The 18,184-nt window shown below is 41.9% G+C and overlaps 1 protein-coding gene and 1 pseudogene across 1 annotated transcript; both read left to right on the plus strand.

Annotated features, from left to right (window-relative positions):
- The first annotated feature begins 605 nt into the window (after positions 1 to 605).
- On the plus strand, positions 606 to 3,522 carry LOC143553057 (cytochrome b6-f complex iron-sulfur subunit, chloroplastic-like). The gene is made up of 5 exons (XM_077043120.1): positions 606 to 641; positions 736 to 950; positions 1,049 to 1,154; positions 2,473 to 2,655; positions 2,752 to 3,522. Exons 1-5 carry the CDS (start codon positions 606 to 608, stop codon positions 2,851 to 2,853), a joined length of 642 nt encoding a protein of 213 aa, XP_076899235.1. The 3' UTR covers positions 2,854 to 3,522.
- Positions 3,523 to 5,250: 1,728 nt separating this feature from the next.
- On the plus strand, positions 5,251 to 5,988 carry LOC143553045 (uncharacterized; annotated as a pseudogene).
- Positions 5,989 to 18,184: the final 12,196 nt, after the last annotated feature.

Below are 18,184 nucleotides of genomic sequence, written 5' to 3' on the forward strand. Positions count from 1 at the left end.
TTGGGCCGCTCTCGCCTAGCCTCAGTATTAAGGTATGTTGAGGTTTTTGTTCGGAATTTCAGATTCTAGCTCGACGTGATTACATGAACGGTATTGTTTCTGATTTTTGTTTGTTATCTCGAGAGTTAGTATACGGAAGAGGGATGTGAATTTGATTTTATTAATTCAATTAACTTTGTCATGTTGAACTTTCCGAGCGCTCAGACAGGTAATGCAAAATCGGCATCCTTTACGGTTTAACGCGCCCCGACACAAACACATATATTCATACTAATTTAAACTTTACAATGACAACAACTTTTATTTTATTTTATTTATTTTTGTTGAACAACCAACAAACAAATAACTGTGTTGGCATTTCGAACGGGAGACACAATGATAAAAGCATACCGTCAACTGGCTCAACCCAGCCGTACCTTCAAGTTATCTCAAGTTTCGTAAAATCTTACCCGCCCCAAAACCCACTCATTGTAAAACCCAAAGGCCCCTCGGGATCGAACCCGAGATTATAATACACAATAAATAATGTAACTCCAATGAATGAATGATGGCTTATACTAGTTGATCTTCCTGCTCACTTTCTTCTCCACATTACATTTACATCCATGGCTGCCTTCACACTTTCTCCGTCTACTCCACAGGTAAATTATAAGTAATTAACCACAACATCATACATTTCCATGTCTCTAATCAATTCGATTTCAATTTCATGTTCAACGGTTATACTCTAGCAAGACCGGAGTGTTCTCGCCGACTAAACGGCTAACCGCAATACCACCCAAATCTGAACCAAGAGTAACGAAGCTGACGTGTCAGGCAGCAAGCATTCACACCGACGGTGTTCCGGCCATCGAACGGAGGAAGCTCATTCAGTTGTTGCTGTTCGGTGCCGTTGGTCTTCCCGCCGCCGGCATGGTGGCACCTTATTCCGACTTCTTCCCGCCATCCATGTTCGTTCTGTTTAAACCCTAATTTTGTTGCCTCAATTTGTTAAAAATAATAATGGGAATTGTCAATTGAGATTAAGTGTACACAATTGGATTTGCAGAGGTGGTATTGTTGTTGCTAAAGATGAAGATGGTAACTTCGTTATAGCTTCAGAATGGGCGAAGGTTCATGGACCTGGTGATAGAACACTTACTCAACGCTTAAAGGTAACTAATTTGATTCAACTCTTGTCTTGTGATATTATCCTATTATTTTTATTTGATGTCTCAACTATAAGTTTTTTAATTTTGGATAAACAATTTTAGGTTTTGTTTATATGATTATGATTAGGAGTTAACGCGTTGTTCTTGAGTTTTTTAACCAAGGAAAGAAAAGGAAATAAGAGGGAAGGGAAGGGAAGGGAAGGAATTTTTTTTTAATTAGGTGTGTTCTTGAGTTTGAAGGAAATTAGAGGAAATGAAAGGATAACTATGTTCTTAAGTTGGATGGAAAGAAAAGAAAAATAACGCTTTTACAATTTTGACCTAATGAAGAAGATGAAAAGATTAGTGGGTAATATTGTAATTTGGTATTTTATACTTAGTAATCAGCGCATTTTTAAGAGGATAATTTATTGAGAAAAAACATCAATTTAATCCCTCCTAACTCCTCCTACTCCTTTCCTTTCCATCCTAAAAAAACTCAAGAACACTCATTTTTTAACTATCCTTAGTTTTCCTTTCATTTCCCTTCTTTAAAAAAACTCAAGAACAGGGCGTAAATGATTAGTTTCATGCCGGCTTGAATAAAACACACATCCAAACACCACTCTTTTATGATGCAGAGTGTAAGGCCGTAGGCAATAGAAACAAAGACAAATCCTTGAGTGAAAATTGATAAAATTTTCTAGAGAAATTCTAATTAGGTTGGTATCCACTGGGACTGGCTAACGGGCCGGGTCAGGTGGGATCGGGTTAGGTTTGGAATGGGTCGATTAAGAAAAAGGTTAATTTGGTTCGGGTCAAAAGGGTTTTCAGGTTAGAACGGGTTCGGGTCGGAACTAGTTTTGGGTCAACACATGTTGGTATAAAAAATGTTTTTTTTTAAATTAATGTAGGTTTCAGCTTTGCCATATCAACCAAATTTTGGGATGATGGGTCAAAATTGCCAAGCCTAGTATCGACAAATCTTTGGAATTTAAAACTGAGGGCCCCACTTGCGAAATTAAATGACGAAATAAAGCATAAACTAATAGATTGTAACATTCACGCGTTTCTTTAAATTTAAAAACGAAATAAAGCAAATCATTAAAATACGGGAAGATCGTCAAAGTTAAAAGTAATGTTTGTTTTGCCGTTCTCGTGGGCCCGCAACTTCAAAAGTATCAAAAGTTACACCGTTTTAAACTGGACCATTTTCCAGCCCGCTTGTTTTTATGCAATTACTCCAAAATAAGTCGTCCAGTTCTTGTGTTAACTCGAACAGAACTTGAATGTCTTAAAAACTTTCATGATTGTATGTGATTTTGTGCATGAAACTTAATAGGGAGATCCTACATACCTTATGGTTGAAAACAACACCAGTCTTGCAACATATGGGATTAATGCCGTATGCACTCATCTTGGGTGCATTGTGCCATGGAACACGGTCAAGAAGAAGTTCATTTGCCCATGCCATGGTTCCCAGTACAATAATGAGGGCACGGTTATTAAAGGTCCCGCTCATCTGGTAAGTCTCTTTAAAAAACAATTATGTGTAAGTGTTTGTACGTTATTAACGAGATATGCTTCTAATTAATGCAACATTGCTTGTTAACAACAACAGCCAATGGAACTGGCAAGTGTGGATATTGAAGATGACAAAGTGGTGTTTTCTCCATGGAAAGAAACCGATTTCAGAACAGGTGATGCTCCATGGTGGTCTTAAAAACTGCTTTTAGTGGCTGTAACACGTGTCCGTGATTGTTCTTTTAGGTTGTGTTTTTAAGGTTTAAAATAGTTTTAGGGACTGATCTAAACAGGTAGGGTAGGATATTGGGCATGACAATGAAGACAATAGATATATCATATATGGCAGTTTAGAACTTTAAACCACAAGATGGTAGAGTCATAAAATAGTGCAGCTCAACACAAATTTTGAGTAGATGTGACGCATTATTAAAATATGATGATTAGTAATTTTTTCTTATTATATTTATTTATTTCTTCATAACCCATGAAAACAACAAGAACATTGCATTACAAGTTCGTTTCAGATACATAATATTACAATGGAATTACACCAAATTCTTCAAAAGTAAGAGATTGACCGAACATCAACCCGGCCATTTATTAATCACTTATAATGATTTTATTTCATGATTACTTCAGACATCTTCACCCCTCATTTCTTGCAAACAATCCCACTCCCATGGAACAACCCTTTAGCAGAACAATCCAATGTGACCACCTGCTTCAGTTTCTCTTCACCGTTACTCGAATCAAAGATACAGTTTTCACAATCCGCCGACAACAAAGAGGTGATTTTATACTTATCTTCTCCTCCGACAACAGCCATAGCCACTCCTGGTTTCGCTGGATTCTTGAAATCTGGCTGAAAGGTGGGATTCATTCACTTTTTTATGTCAACACTTAAACTTGTGTAATGTATAGCTTTTAGCTCAAGATATGGAAAAATAGGTTCATAATGATCCAATGACATTGGTGAAAAGTTAAACAACCCAAACTTTTATACGGTAATTTATGTTTGATTGGTTTGAATTTTACACAACTAACAGTCAAGACAGGGATAAGCTTCCTTCTTCACAAGCTTATCCCTCCCAAAAAAAAAACCCGAGAGAGCTTCCCTTTTTTCTATTCCATCTCATTCCATTTTGGGATAGGAAGCTAATACTAATCCAATAAATAAAGCAGTCGTTATCGAGATCGAGTTTCAAATATCCAATCCAAGTTTGATGGAGTTGAGTCTTACAGAGATCGAGTTTGAGCATATGAAACGACTTATGAGGGAGAGCCTGTTTTTGACCAATGATGCGAAACAAATCGTCATTTGACTATTTGAGGGTCAATCTGAAAATTTGCACGAACTTGTACACGACACGAACCATAAAATCATATCGAACACTTGTACTCAAACATGACATGAGTATTTATAGGTTGGCATGAATGCAATCCGTTCAACCTGAAAAACTTAAATTTTAACTTTTTTTTTTGTATAAATTTAATATTTTCAACCAAGATTACAAATGGGAATTTGTTAAAGCTCTAAACTTCTTTTTAACTTTTAACTAAGGATAATATATATTACTAGTGTAGCATACGAAATAAAAACACTAAAACAAGTATAAAAAAATAAGTGGATTAATTAACTGTGGATATGTTTGATTGACATGTCCCGTTTAGTTAAAGGTGCAAGCTGGTCTAACCGAAACACATTCAAACTAAATCAAAACCTATAAGTTCCATCTTAGGTTCATCTTGTTATGAATTCAAACCCTTGATTTTAATATTTCATACGTTAAGTTATTTGAAAATATATTGAAACCCTTCTAAAAGGCTACAATTTGATCTTAAAGTAAAGCTTCAAAATGTTGTGTCTCCTCAAAGAAAAAGCACTACTAGCTTAGAATCAAGTCAAAGTGCATTTTATCCTTATTATCCCTTTAGTACAACTTTTTTTCTTGCCTGCAACATAAGCAACATGCACATTCAATAAATATAACCTCTAATTATGGTTACTTTTGAGTGTGTTAAAAATATGCAAGAATGACATGATCCAATAAAACTTAACATATAAAAAAGTCACTTATTCTTGACAAGTGATACATGTCTCAATTTGACGTGCATTTATGGTTATATCTCAAATATAATAATGCATATGATATTATACAACATAACCTTACAATTATATGTCTCATTTTTATATCTAAACTTGCATTCATGAATCTATTGAAACTTAACATGTGAAAGTCACATATTATTATATCTGATCTCCTCTTTTATTGGTAAGACGTTGAAACCGGTGACGGATCTTGAAGAAAAATTCAGGAGTATCCAAAAAAAAAGAATTTGGACCTAGATGTATTATAATATTTGTTTAGCGATATCTAAATATATAAAACAGGGAAGAAAAAAATTGACACCCCCTACAGTGGCGAAACTTGGACTAAAATGCAGAGTCCAGGCTCAATTTTTTTGGTGAAAACAGATAAATTTAGTACATATTAAAAATTTCAGAGGAATACGGATAAATTAACATTACTGAGAAAAAAAAGGGGGACCGGGGCCACCATGAAGCTTCGTCTCTGACCCCCTAGATCCACCCCTGGTTGAAACGGATTTGGATAAAAGAATGAATTAGATAAACAACCTCACCACACATACATGTATAATGTGCTGTCTATTACTTGGGCATTTTTCTGTGCCACTCCATTTAGTTTGTGGCAAGGCATCAACCAACAAATCTTTTATTCACCATAGATTGTGATCATAATAATTAACCACATAAACTGGAATATCATTTATAAAAAAACGTGGTTAAAAATGCCTTAAATTTCACTAACATCGATTATAAATATACATCATCCTCAATCCTCATCAATATCCACAATCACCTTTCGGACACTATCAATCATTTATTCTGTCGGTAGATCATGTGACCATGTTAGAAGGAAAAGCAGTGATTGGGGAGACTGACATGCTCCAAACCATGCAAGATGATGCACTTCAACTCGCAGCTAAAACACTAGATTTCTTTGATGTAACCGAAGCTACGCACGAGTCATTAAGCAGGTACACAATATATTCAGTTGCACCCTTTTTTGTTCGAATTAAGAATTAAGGTTTACTGAAAGATTGAATGGATGTTGGATTGCAGGAATTCGATCGAACTTATGGAGGTGGATGGCAGTGTATTGTAGGGACTGATTTTGGTTCATTCGTGACACATTGTTATGGGTCTTTCATTCATTTTTCTATTGGAAGTCTTGCAATATTGCTGTTTAGAGGATCAGTGGCTCTAGAGATAGATGAAGTTTCGGGTTTGGAGGGTGTAAAGGCATGATTTTTTCGTTCATAGCCTACAGTTGGTGGAAAAGGAATAGTACACAGCCGGCCTGGTCACTATCAGCCGCTGCCTACCCACCAACCATCAGCATGGCACGTGCGTAGCCCACAGTTGGTAGAACAGGAATACTATTCAGCCGGCTGTACCTGCTTGGAAACCTACCTTCGGCTATAAATACTCCAACACCTTGGAACGGTATCATCATCTTATATCTCCATATATTATCTGATATCTGCTCTAGTCATTTCTCTTAATATACACTTATATTCAAGAGCAATCTAGTCTGATTCTCACGCCGGAGGGTAGTCACAAGGAGGTACCCCCCTTCTCAGTGACGAGCTCACGGTGTCTGTTTTGCAGGTCATCAGAAGAATAACCATCTTTCCGGACCTAACCCTCGTGGGAAACATCTATTTAACCCCCAGATTATACGTAATCTGCCCGGGGTCGATTAGTGTTTCTTCATTGGCGCCATCCGTGCATAAAAGCTAGAACTTGAATCTTTTTCAGTTTTTTTTTTCAAAACTTCTGGAAAGATGGTTAAGGTTACTCCGTTGCCAAGGCCAACGAGTGACCAAGAAACCCCGGTAACCACAACCCCAGCTACTAGGGGGAACACCGGCGAGTACACAATATTTACGAACACTACCCCGGTTACCCAAGCCGGGGCAAGTGCAGTAAATTTTACGAACACTACCCCGGTTACCCAAGCCGGTGCAAGTGCAGTAAATTTTACGAACACAACCCCGGTTACCCAAGCCGGGGCAAGTGTAGTAAACAATCATCCCCTGGGATTCATTGATACCCAGGTGGAAAGACAACAGACGAGACTCCCCCGCTAAACACTTGAACAAATTAAAGCGTGGGCGGAAGCACGTCAGAAGGAATTCCAAGCTGAGTTGGACGAACGCTTACGTTCCATCCAACAGGCTGACGAATTTGGAAGCACTCGACAACAGCTCAACATGAGCAGTGAGTGCGAGTACTCGGACGATGATCGGGAGGAATCCGACACCGACGCAAACCCTCGCCATAGGGCGAAAGGGAAGCGTAAGGAAACGGACTTCCAACCGAGAAGGAACTTCGAAGAAACCTTCAAACCAAGGAACGCGGGGGGAAACCCACGCGACTTCTCCAAAACCTTTAGACCAACTGCCGCAAATGCGGGAACATCCAAGTTTGCAAGGGACATTGCGGAAGCAATCGCCCCGAGAAGTGCCAAACAGATGTCCAACATCGGCACTTATGATGGTATATCTGACCCAGACGATCATTTGAACAGATTCATAGCGGGGGCAACCGTCAGCAACTGGACGGGACCCACGTGGTGTTATATGTTCCAGATGACGCTGGTTGGAGCGGCTAGAGCGTGGTTTGATCGTCTACCGGTCCACCACATCTACGATTGGGCAGACTTCCAACAGAAGTTCAGCCAACACTTCAGTCAACAAAGAAAGTACACTGAAGAACAATGGACGATCCTCAACTGCATCCGAGGGGAAGATGAGTCTTTACTAGACTTCATCACGCGCTTCAATTCAAAGAAGCTAAGTCTGGGCGCTATTAGCGAAGATCTTGTTCGCGCTGCTTTCATCCAGGGCGCGAAAGATCCAGAGCTCATCCGCACCTTAACGGGTAAAGACGGCATGCCATCCACATGGGATGCCATCATGACAGCAGCTAAACGCTTCGCGGAAACGGAAAAGCAACTGGGTAGAGATCTTCCCCAAAGCACAAACCTCTACACCCAGAAAACAAGAGAAAACAACGTCCTTACCGCCCGACTAAACAAAAAGAGGAAGCTAGGAATTTGGCAGTCAAGGGTAAACTTTGACACCTCATCCGGCTCGCACCCTCGGTTAGGCGGAAAGGACAACATGCAGTCGTCGAACCGGAACTCCAGATGGACGCCACTCACCAAAAGCGTCACCGACATATTCGCCACTGAGAGGCTCCCATGGCCAGAGGCTCCAATTATCCGACAGCGTCCAAACGCTGATCAAAGCAAATTCTGTGACTTCCACAGGACAAGAGGCCACACCACCGAGGAATGCTTAGACTTGAAGGACATCGTCGAAGCATTTGTCAGAGATGGGATGCTCACGCACCTCGTGGCGTAATGAACGCTGAGCAGGCTAATGCGTGTTGAACCCCAGGTGGGAAAAACACGAATGAAGCTGCAGCTTCAATGTTGGAGACTACATACTGCGTAAACAACGAGATTCTGAACCAAGTGCATATCGGCTCGAAAGGCTCGATGGCACTCCCATCCCAAGAACATAGAAGGGAGCTCAATTACACAGGCTGCATGTAGATCAATTCCAAACTTGTAAAGAAAAGGCCCAGAGCCACTTCTAATGGAAATGATTCTCCTTATCACATTGACGCTGATGATCTTACATTTATACTTATAAACTTTCCACACTGATATGCCGGTATTCACCGCATAAATAAGTGGGGAAGTAAGTCGTTGCGTGTGGACGGCGGCAAAACCCGCATAAACACAAAAAACGGCAAAAATTTCAAACAGATGACAACCTTCACGCATGTCAGTTATAGGTAAAGTTTGGTCATCTCACTAAATGAAAGTGCCGGTCTTATCCGCACAATCATGATAGAGGAAACTGAACTTTAACCTATTGACAGCCGCGCGTCGAAAGGTTTAACTTATCCAACACTGATATGCCGGTATTCACCGCATAAATAAGTGGAGACGTCGTTGCGTGTGGACGGCGGCAAAACCCGCATAAACACAAAAAACGGCAAACCTTCACGCAGGTCAGTTATAGGTAAAGTTTGGTCATCCTACTAAATGAAAGTGCCGGCCTTATCCGCACAATCATGATAGAGGAAACTGAACTTTAACCTATTGACAGCCGCGCGTCGAAAGGTTTAACTTATCCAACACTGATGCCGGTATTCACCGCATAAATAAGTGGAGACGTCGTTGCGTGTGGACGGCGGCAAAACCCGCACAAACACAAAAAACGGCAAACCTTCACGCAGGTCAGTTATAGGTAAAGTTTGGTCATCCCACTAAATGAAAGTGACGGTCCTACCCGCACAATCATGATAGAGGAAACTGAACATTAACCTATTGACAACCGCACGTCGAACGGTTAACTTATTCAAAACAGATATGCCGGTATTCACCGCATAAATAAGTGGAGACGTCGTTGCGTGTGGACGGCGGCAAAACCCGCATAAACACAAAAAACGGCAAACCTTCACGCATGTTAGTTATAGGTGAAGACTGGTCATCCCACTAAATGAAAGTGACTGTCCTACCAGCACAATCATGATAGAGGAAACTGAACACTAACCTATTGACAACCGCGCGTCGAACGGTTAACTTATTCAAAAAACTTGGAAAATTGTTGTTAAACTAACGTATGCACGAGCGAATCATATATTGTTTATGCGGCAAAACAAGTGCCAAATTAAGCTATAATATGCATGAGCAAGTCATATAACGTTTATAAAGCAAGTCATCCAGTGAAATTGGCGGTCGTACCCGCACAAACATTTATATTTCATAAAAAATTCAAACATTACAAGAATGCCCGGGTATCTACCCGCCTACAGAAATATAAATCTATCCTAACGGTGGGAAGGGATCTCAAGGTTCAAACTTCAGGACCACTACCTCCAAACCCACTTGTACCCGCACCATCAGTTGGCTGTGGCGATTCAAGGAAAGTCTTGAGAATGGTTAGCCCATCATCAGCAGCAGCAATCTCGTTCACCTTCTCCACCACCGGATGCGGGAAGGCAGCATACTGGTTCACTGCTTGGTCATAAGCAGCTTCAGTATCCACATCATATAGAGGGAAGTTGGAAGGCGGGATGCCCTTCTCAACAAACCCTAGACCAAGCAGGATGCCAGCCTTTTCCCCATCCTCATGAGAAGCGTTGAGGGCTGCGCTCATGGCATCGTCATAAGATGTATTCGTGAAGACTCGATGCACAACCTACAACAAGAAAAAATACAAGTATCAAAACCTTTTCTAAGCACAAAGAAAAGCGTAAAGAAATTATGAAGCTACGCATACCTGCGACAACGCTTCTCGTGGAAGCCATTCCTTGGTAATCAGAGCTTCTTGGAGGGCAGCCTGAGCTAGGTCACGGGCGCGTTCGGCTTCATTGTTGTTAAGGTTGGCAAGCAACACTTCCTTAGCAGCAGCCTCTTCAACGCCTTTCAGCTTACGCTCAGTATGGTCAAGCATACCCCTCTGATCCAAGATCTCTTGAAGCTTCTTGGCGTCTTCCATAGCCAAAGCATCATGAGCCTGCTGAAGCCTCTCTAGTTTGGCTTTAAGCTCCTCATTTTCGGCGCGCAGAGGTTCAGCAACGGCTTCAGCCTTGGTGGCCCTCTCGGTCGCGTTCCGCGCAGTTTCCTTAGCCAACCGAAGCCGTTCGTTAACAGCTTGGGTAGCCTTGGAACGGGCCTCGAGCCGGGCCTGCACTTCAACCTCGAGGGCCTTGAAGGCCTTTTCCTTCTCCCGCAGCAATTGCGGAAAGTCTCTTGTTCTCCTCCCGGATAGCCCGCGCCTGAGCCACTTCTTGATACGCGCAGCCTTTAACTTGTCGTTTTCACGACAAAGCAACTCGACGCCCGGCTGCATCCGGGCAAGGAGAATTCGAAGCTCATTTGTCAGCCTACCCTCCTGGTAGCTAGACATGGCTTCCCCCAACGCGCCACTTGGGGCCGCGTGACACGCCCACTCGACGCAGTCCACAGCCGTCCGAAGGGTTGTTCCCCGGCGGATGTTCCACCGTGGAACATACACCTCATTCGAATCCGACACTGCAAAAACAAAACGCAGTTAGGAAAAGATGATAAAAATATAAAAAGACCAAAATAACCCTACGCACCTGTAGGGTCGACAACAAGCCGGTAGCCGCCAAACCCATCACCCGAACCTAACGGATAACCATCCAAGAGGTCAGGCAGATGGGAAGGAGGCAGAGATTGGCTAGAAGCCCCAAACATACCTGCTGAACCAGCCGGGGACGAGGTAGTCGCCGGTGCCGGAGGCACGGTTGAAGCCGCAGCGGTAGAAACCATCGGTGGTGAACTCACTGGAGGTGAACTCACAACCGTGGCCGCCGCTGCGGAGGAGCCCGCGGAAACAATCACCGCCGGGTCAGTTAAGGATTCCATGAAAATCGCACTGACAGCCGGCGGGGATGATGTTACAGTTGGAACAGTTGCCTCAACAGGATGAGCAACTGAACCAATACTGCAAACAGGCGTAGCCGCCTGGGTCATCGCCTCGGGTAGGTTGACCAAACCTACCGTCATGGGTCCAGAACTACTCCTCCCCGCATCACTTTGGAATGCAGTAGCATCCACGCCTGCATGAAGACAAGATATTAAAAACAATGGCGGAAAGAATTGCGGGTAAGATTAATTTACACTTACGAGTTTTCTTGAGCTTGAAGGTTCTGACAGGCGGGGACGAACCAGATGGAGCCGGCCTCTTCACGCCGGTCACCGTCGTCGTACTGGGCGGATCGGAGGTGACAGCTGTCTCAACCTCCGGGACAGTTGTCTCACCACCACCAGGGTTCCCCGCCACCTCCTCACTCTCGGTCTCCGAGTCAGACCGGTTCCCCTGATCGGCGGTGGAGGCAACATTCGCCTTACCCTTCGCGCCAGCTGCCTTCTTCTTCCTCACGAAGAAAGGACCGTCTGCGGATTCCTCATCAGAAGTTGCAAAATTAAAGGAATTCCAGCAGAGGTTTGAGCATTGAGTGGGCGAGGGTTAAAGAGTCCCTTACCTGGCCGCCTGGCGCTCAGAATCTCGTGGCCCGGCGGGTAGACCTCCACGAACCTATCCGCCGTTTGCTCCAAGATGGGCAACTCGTTCTTGTCGAGAGCACGAGTACCCAGCCGAGCGGGACCACCGCTCTCACGCGGTTGCAGAAGCGACTGCAAATTGTTCCCCTCTGAAAATAAACAGAAAAGCAGTTAGAAGAAAAACCCTAAATCAGCAAAAAGATATGAAGCATACCGTAAGGGATAGAGTTCAAACCGTATTCGAGGACGATGGGAATCTGTGGCGCCTCTGCCCCAGCATCCTTCCATACCCGGCTCATCCCAAGCATCACCATCCCAGACTCCGCAAAGCGGTAAACCGGAGACTGGATCTGGGAGATCTTGGCGAACCATTTCGCCTCTTGGTAATTGGAGGCGTGAAGGCTAGGGAGCGCCCTCCCGTTCTTAAACGTCATCGCAATGGGGACGACGCGAGCGGAGACATAGAAAAACTCCCGCTTCCAAGAACGAAGACTGCGCTCGGTAGCGCAGATCTTCAAACCCTTGATCCGATTGACCAAGGTATACCAGCCCTGGATGCACCTCCAAGAGTAGAAGGTCATCAGGCGGTCGACGCGGGGCTCAACGCCCAGAATATGGCACACCCATTCAAAATGGCGAACCTTTGCGATCGCCATCCGGTGCACCTCCGTTAGGTGTACACCGTGTCTCTCCAAAACACGGTACACAAACTTCGTCAATTGGAACCTGAGATTCCCATAGATGAAGAATGCAGCATACACCCCTATCTTGCCCTTGGGGGCATCGTACACCGTCTGGTGAGGCTCAGGAAACTCAGGCTCGAAGGGCTCGAGCATGAACTTCCTGACGATGTACTCTTATCGTCCTTGTCAGACGTCGGGTTCTCGATGTACACGTCGGACTCCTCGGCAATAGCCTCAGGATCACGAATGGAAGACATGTTTCGGAGGATGGAAAGAACGATTTCAGGAGAATGCTCGACAAAAGTTAGAGTATTCGCCGGAAATCACTTAGAAGATGAAGTGAAACTGTGAATTGAGATGCATCCTCTCCTCCCTTTATATACTCATCGCAATGAATGCGATGAATTTAATGCGGGAGAGACGGAAAAGCGCAGGTGCAATGAAACTATGACACGTGGAATATGCAAGCTGGCAACAACTGTCGACAGGACGCGCGCCGTAAACTTCACGGCCACGCGCCCGTAAACTCGCGCCCACGCGCCTGAAAAAGCGTCTGGAATGACCATGTACTGTCACGTCGCCATAACTTCATGCACGTCCTGAAACTGTCAGAAGAAACCGTCAGACCACGCTGACGTCCCTTCAACAGTTGGACTGTCCTTATCCTTTCACCAACTCTTCGAATTTCAAAAAGATTCAAAAAGATTCAAAAGTAAGCGGGACTTTACCCCCTTACCTTGGCAACCAAGTAACTATAAGACAGGTGCGGGTACAGTGTCAAGGCAAAACCCTTCACATACTTAGCACCTGCAGGGAATTGAAGCCAAGAATACCTCGGCAACCAAGTAACTATAAGACGGGTGCGGGTACAGTGTCAAGGCAAAACCCTTCACATACTTAGCACCTGCAAGGAATTGACTCCAGGAATACCTTGGAAGTAAAGTAACTATAAGACGAGTGTGGGTACAGTGTCAAGGCAAAACCCTTCACATACTTAACACTCCACAGGGAATTGAAACCAAGAAGGATCTTCTGGGCCATGCTTGCGGAAACGGAAATAACATCCCCGCATAGCGGGAACGTTGAGAACTAGATTGTTTGAAGCTCCAAGATGGAATTGGTTGTATTAACATAATTGATCACTATGTTTAAAACTACCAAAATCTCATGGAGAATCTACACAGGTGGAACTCAACGCTCCTGACTTGCGAAGAGGTTACAGACCTACCCGCATCATACCCAAAGATCAAGCAGAAAATTCGGGAATTTCTGCACGTGACATTAGGACTTCCGCGGGAAGAATCCCCATGGAAAACCTTAAAACTAAACCCTTTTCAAAACCCCTTGCTTAAGTCCAAAAGTTTACCTCATTTATTAAAAATTCATGAGAAGAACATTGGACTGTGGGACTTGAAGAGGTAGGTCCCAGCAGAGCCCAGTTGGATCCGCAAGACTCACCTCAAGCAGAGACGTCTGCGCAGTCGGACCCGCAAGACTCCTCAGAGGGACGTCTGCGCGGTTGGACCCGCAAGACTCACCTAGAGGGACGTCTGCGCAAAGACCAACTGGATCCGCAGGACCCACCATGCTCAGAGACGCGACGTCCTTACGCGCAGTACGCAAGCCGCTCTCGCAGAAAACGCCTCCCAATGGTCGACGTACTCCGCCTGTTCCCGCAGCTACGGATACTAGCCATCAGGGAAGGCAACCCGCACAGCAAGGCTACACGCACAAGGCACTAATTCTCAAATAATTCAGTAATGTCACCTGAAGAACGAATGAGCAAGCCGGGAACACTCCCGCCCAAAGCCGGGAATACTCCCGCCCAAATGAGCCAGTCCGTACGATACTGGAGGATCTTTTGTACTATACCTGCCAAGGTATGGACAAAAGATCTGACCAAAGCTACGACAGCTCACTGACAACAGTACGACGGGCAGCACGCTCTAGTACTTAAAGTCACTATCAGCCGCTGCCTACTCACCAACCCCTGTCGGGGCACGTCCATAGCCTGCAGTTGGTGGAAAAGGAATAGTACAAAGCCGGCCTGGTCACTATCAGCCGCTGCCTACCCACCAACCATCAGAATGGCACGTGCGTAGCCCACAGTTGGTAGAACAGGAATACTATTCAGCCGGCTGTACCTGCTTGGAAACCTACCTTCGGCTATAAATACTCCAACACCTTGGAACGGTATCATCATCTTATATCTCCATATATTATCTGATATCTGCTCTAGTCATTTCTCTTAATATACACTTATATTCAAGAGCAATCTAGTCTGATTCTCACGCCGGAGGGTGGTCACAAGGAGGTACCCCCCCCCCTTCTCAGTGACGAGCTCACGGTGTCTGTTTTGCAGGTCATCAGAAGAATAACCATCTTGCCGGACCTAACCCTCGTGGGAAACATCTATTTAACCCCCAGATTATCCGTAATCTGCCCGGGATCGATTAGTGTTTCTTCAGGGTCTTTCATTCATTTTTCTATTGGAAGTCTTGCAATATTGCTTTTTAGAGGATCAGTGGCTCTAGAGATAGATGAAGTTTCGGGTTTGGAGGGTGTAAAGGCATGATTTTTTCGCTAGTTTTAATGCATTTTAAGGTTTTTTTCATTGTAACAAGTCCATTTTATTAGTTGAAAACAAGGGAAAAATGTATTAGCAGGATCAAGTAACTTATTCAATTCATCTAATAGTCAATATTGAATTTTTCTGTAAACGTGTTAATGTGATAACAAGTCCTAACAATTGTACTAATTAATAAGTTGGATTAAAGATTTTAATTACTACAATTACAAAATTGTTTAAATAATCATTATTAAACAAAGACAAGTATGGATTAACTAGTTGAATTGCTCCTAATCTACTCAATAATGTCATTAAATTGCGTGTATTCCAATTAATATAAATAAGCTCAAGTCAAGCCAAGAATAAACAATCTCGAGCCAAACTATTTGAGGTTGATTAGACTTTTGAATTTTTGAAAAACTTATTATTTTTATAATATATTATATAATTACGTAATAAAATTATACTACCCCTAAAATGATGGTTTAAGAAAACGTGGCGAACAAATATATTTTGTTCGGATTAAAGAAGATGTATAGTGTCCTGGCTGTGAACAAGCTTTCATTGGCGGATTGGAGTTTTTGTTTCTTTCATAAGCATGAATGTGTATATATGATTATTGATATGTTTAATTGAGGTTGCGAATCTTCAACTATGTACGTTTTTCTTTTTTCCTTTTTTTTTTCTTTTTTTCTTTTGTAATTTGTGTTCACAAGCATAAATATGTATTTCCCCATCCCTTATGGTAAAGGTGTTGGTGTTACCTAAGAAAGGCGGGAGTTTGAGTCTTACAAGAGGCAAAAGATAGAGAATAAAAAAATGTGTATTTACATTGTTTGTTAGTTGCATTGTTAGACATATTTTTAAAGCTCTTTAACACTTAATTTTTACTACACATCATTCTTCTATCATAATTATATATTTCATATTAGGTAAAACAGTTTTTTTTTTTTTTTTAGATGTGGAGCAGCCACATGGAATGCTACTGATACAATTTGGACAAGAAGCTCAAAACAACTTAGCCGATGACAGATTAGGAAGTAAACGAGCGTAAACGATTGATCTGTTTCAAACAAACATAGTGATAAAACTCTGTCAAAGATGGAAAGTAAAGCAACTGCTGTTTTCATCTGTGAAATTAAACTAAAGTGATTGCCAAACATTTTGTATTTAGGAGTTGAGTTAAAACTTGGAAGTTGGAAGCTATGGAAACCAATGGCTGGAAAGTAAATTAACTGTTTCATTTGGGCCTCACATCTCACCCACATGACTAGTTTAAGACCCAACGATATAGTATTATAGTAATAGAGATGGTTAAAGCCAACAAAACAAATGGCCCATATGATTTTCGTATGTTAAAGTTTGGACAAGATCGAGTGAAAGGGGGATAGGATCAACTTTTAAGGGTTTGACAAATATGTAATAAGGCCTTTTAGTAGAAGGATATATGTAAAAATCCAAATATTTTAATAATAAGTTCGAAGTTTTAAAACACTAAACAGTTTTTAATATTCGATAAAATGAACAAATAATTATTTACATTTGTCTTTGATGGAGTGGATGTGAGCTTAGACTAGCGGGTTGGCTCTAACTGACTAACTGCGTTTGGTTATGCATTAGAGGGATGTCCGATGGCATGACGTCTTGTGATGCAACCCGTTTAAATAAAGGATCATTTAATCATTATTATGATAATTGTAAACAAAATCAAGTCAAGAAATTGCCTTAATGTGGAATGTTTTTTAATATTTGATATTACAAAGCAATTTAGTAATCATTAGTAGAAATTTCCATTATCAAGTCAAGAAATTGCCTTAGGTGATGATCAGGGACGAGAGGTAACGATCTGTGGGGAATTTGGTGGATATCATTGTGGTTGAGGGGTGGGTGATGGGTCCTATAGCTTTATTTATTTGTTTTTCTAAAGGAGTAAAGTATAATCATTTTAAAGACAAAAACGGCAATTTAAAGGATAGTAAAAAAATATTTATGAGAGTATGGTTCGTGTAAACATAATAATATATATCATCTAATTTCATACGCGTCCTGTTCCCACAAAATATTGTAAAACTAATTTCATATCGGACTATCAATCACAATACCCATCCTATTTTTTTTTGGTCTTACGTGTTGGTGTCCAGTTTCATTTGCCAATTAATGAAATTTCAAAGGTTGGTTTATCAGTAAGATTAGATATAAACCTTTTTTTTCAAATGCAATCGGGTTTCTCTGGTTTCCGTCAGTTAGGATTAAACAACCCGTCAACCAAAACCAATAAACTATGAATTCATGGGACCAAACTTTTTTCATTTATTTTTCTAACCGTGGTATCTTATTTAAAAACATTTAAAGGGTTGAAAATACACCAACTATATCGGTCTAAATATGAAACTTTTGCTTCATTCTTACCCAAAAAAAAAAAAAAAACTTTTTTAGATATCATCTTCAACTTTGAAGAGACTTTCGTTTTTGAATACTCTATATAATATCATGTCGGCAGTAGTTTCACACCAATCACCATCTTGGGACCGAACTAGATACTAATTTGCTCCACTTTTTATCTCCTTGCTCTCGAACAATCCAACACTAACTCAGATCTTGTCACCCCTAGTTAAGGGTTTTCATTGAATAAGGTGTACGTGTACGTATTTTAGACAGACAATTATCCATCATTATCCACTGCCGGTCGTCGTTGAATGAGATTTGGTTGAGGGAAGTTGCAACCTTAAAACACTTAAAAAGTCAAACATTTAACCATAAACGGCCACATAACTGTTTTTCTCCCACATGTTATTAATTTATTGTCACGCCTGCAGAAGCATACAACCATGCTGTAGGGTTTTGATTCCACACACGAGTAGAGGCAAGACACTTGTCATTTGTCAACCTTTTAAAGGTCTAGTGACTTCTATCTTTAAATGCGAAAAAAAATGTTTTCTAAATAACATAATCCATATTAAGATATTTTCCATTACATCATTCGTAATTCCACGTTATAGAGTTGGATAAAGTCCCTACACCACCCCCGGACATTATAAGGACGTAAAGGACATGATTGTTTCTATAATAACACAATATGTGGCTTGAAGTGATAATGATTAAAGGGACATTAATGTTATTTTTGCTAAAAAAGGTGAT

Source organism: Bidens hawaiensis, unplaced genomic scaffold, assembly GCF_021521415.1.
Source record: "Bidens hawaiensis isolate Kalapana, Puna unplaced genomic scaffold, B.hawaiensis_p1.1 tig00017140_1, whole genome shotgun sequence".
Classification (NCBI taxonomy): Eukaryota; Viridiplantae; Streptophyta; class Magnoliopsida; order Asterales; family Asteraceae; genus Bidens; species Bidens hawaiensis.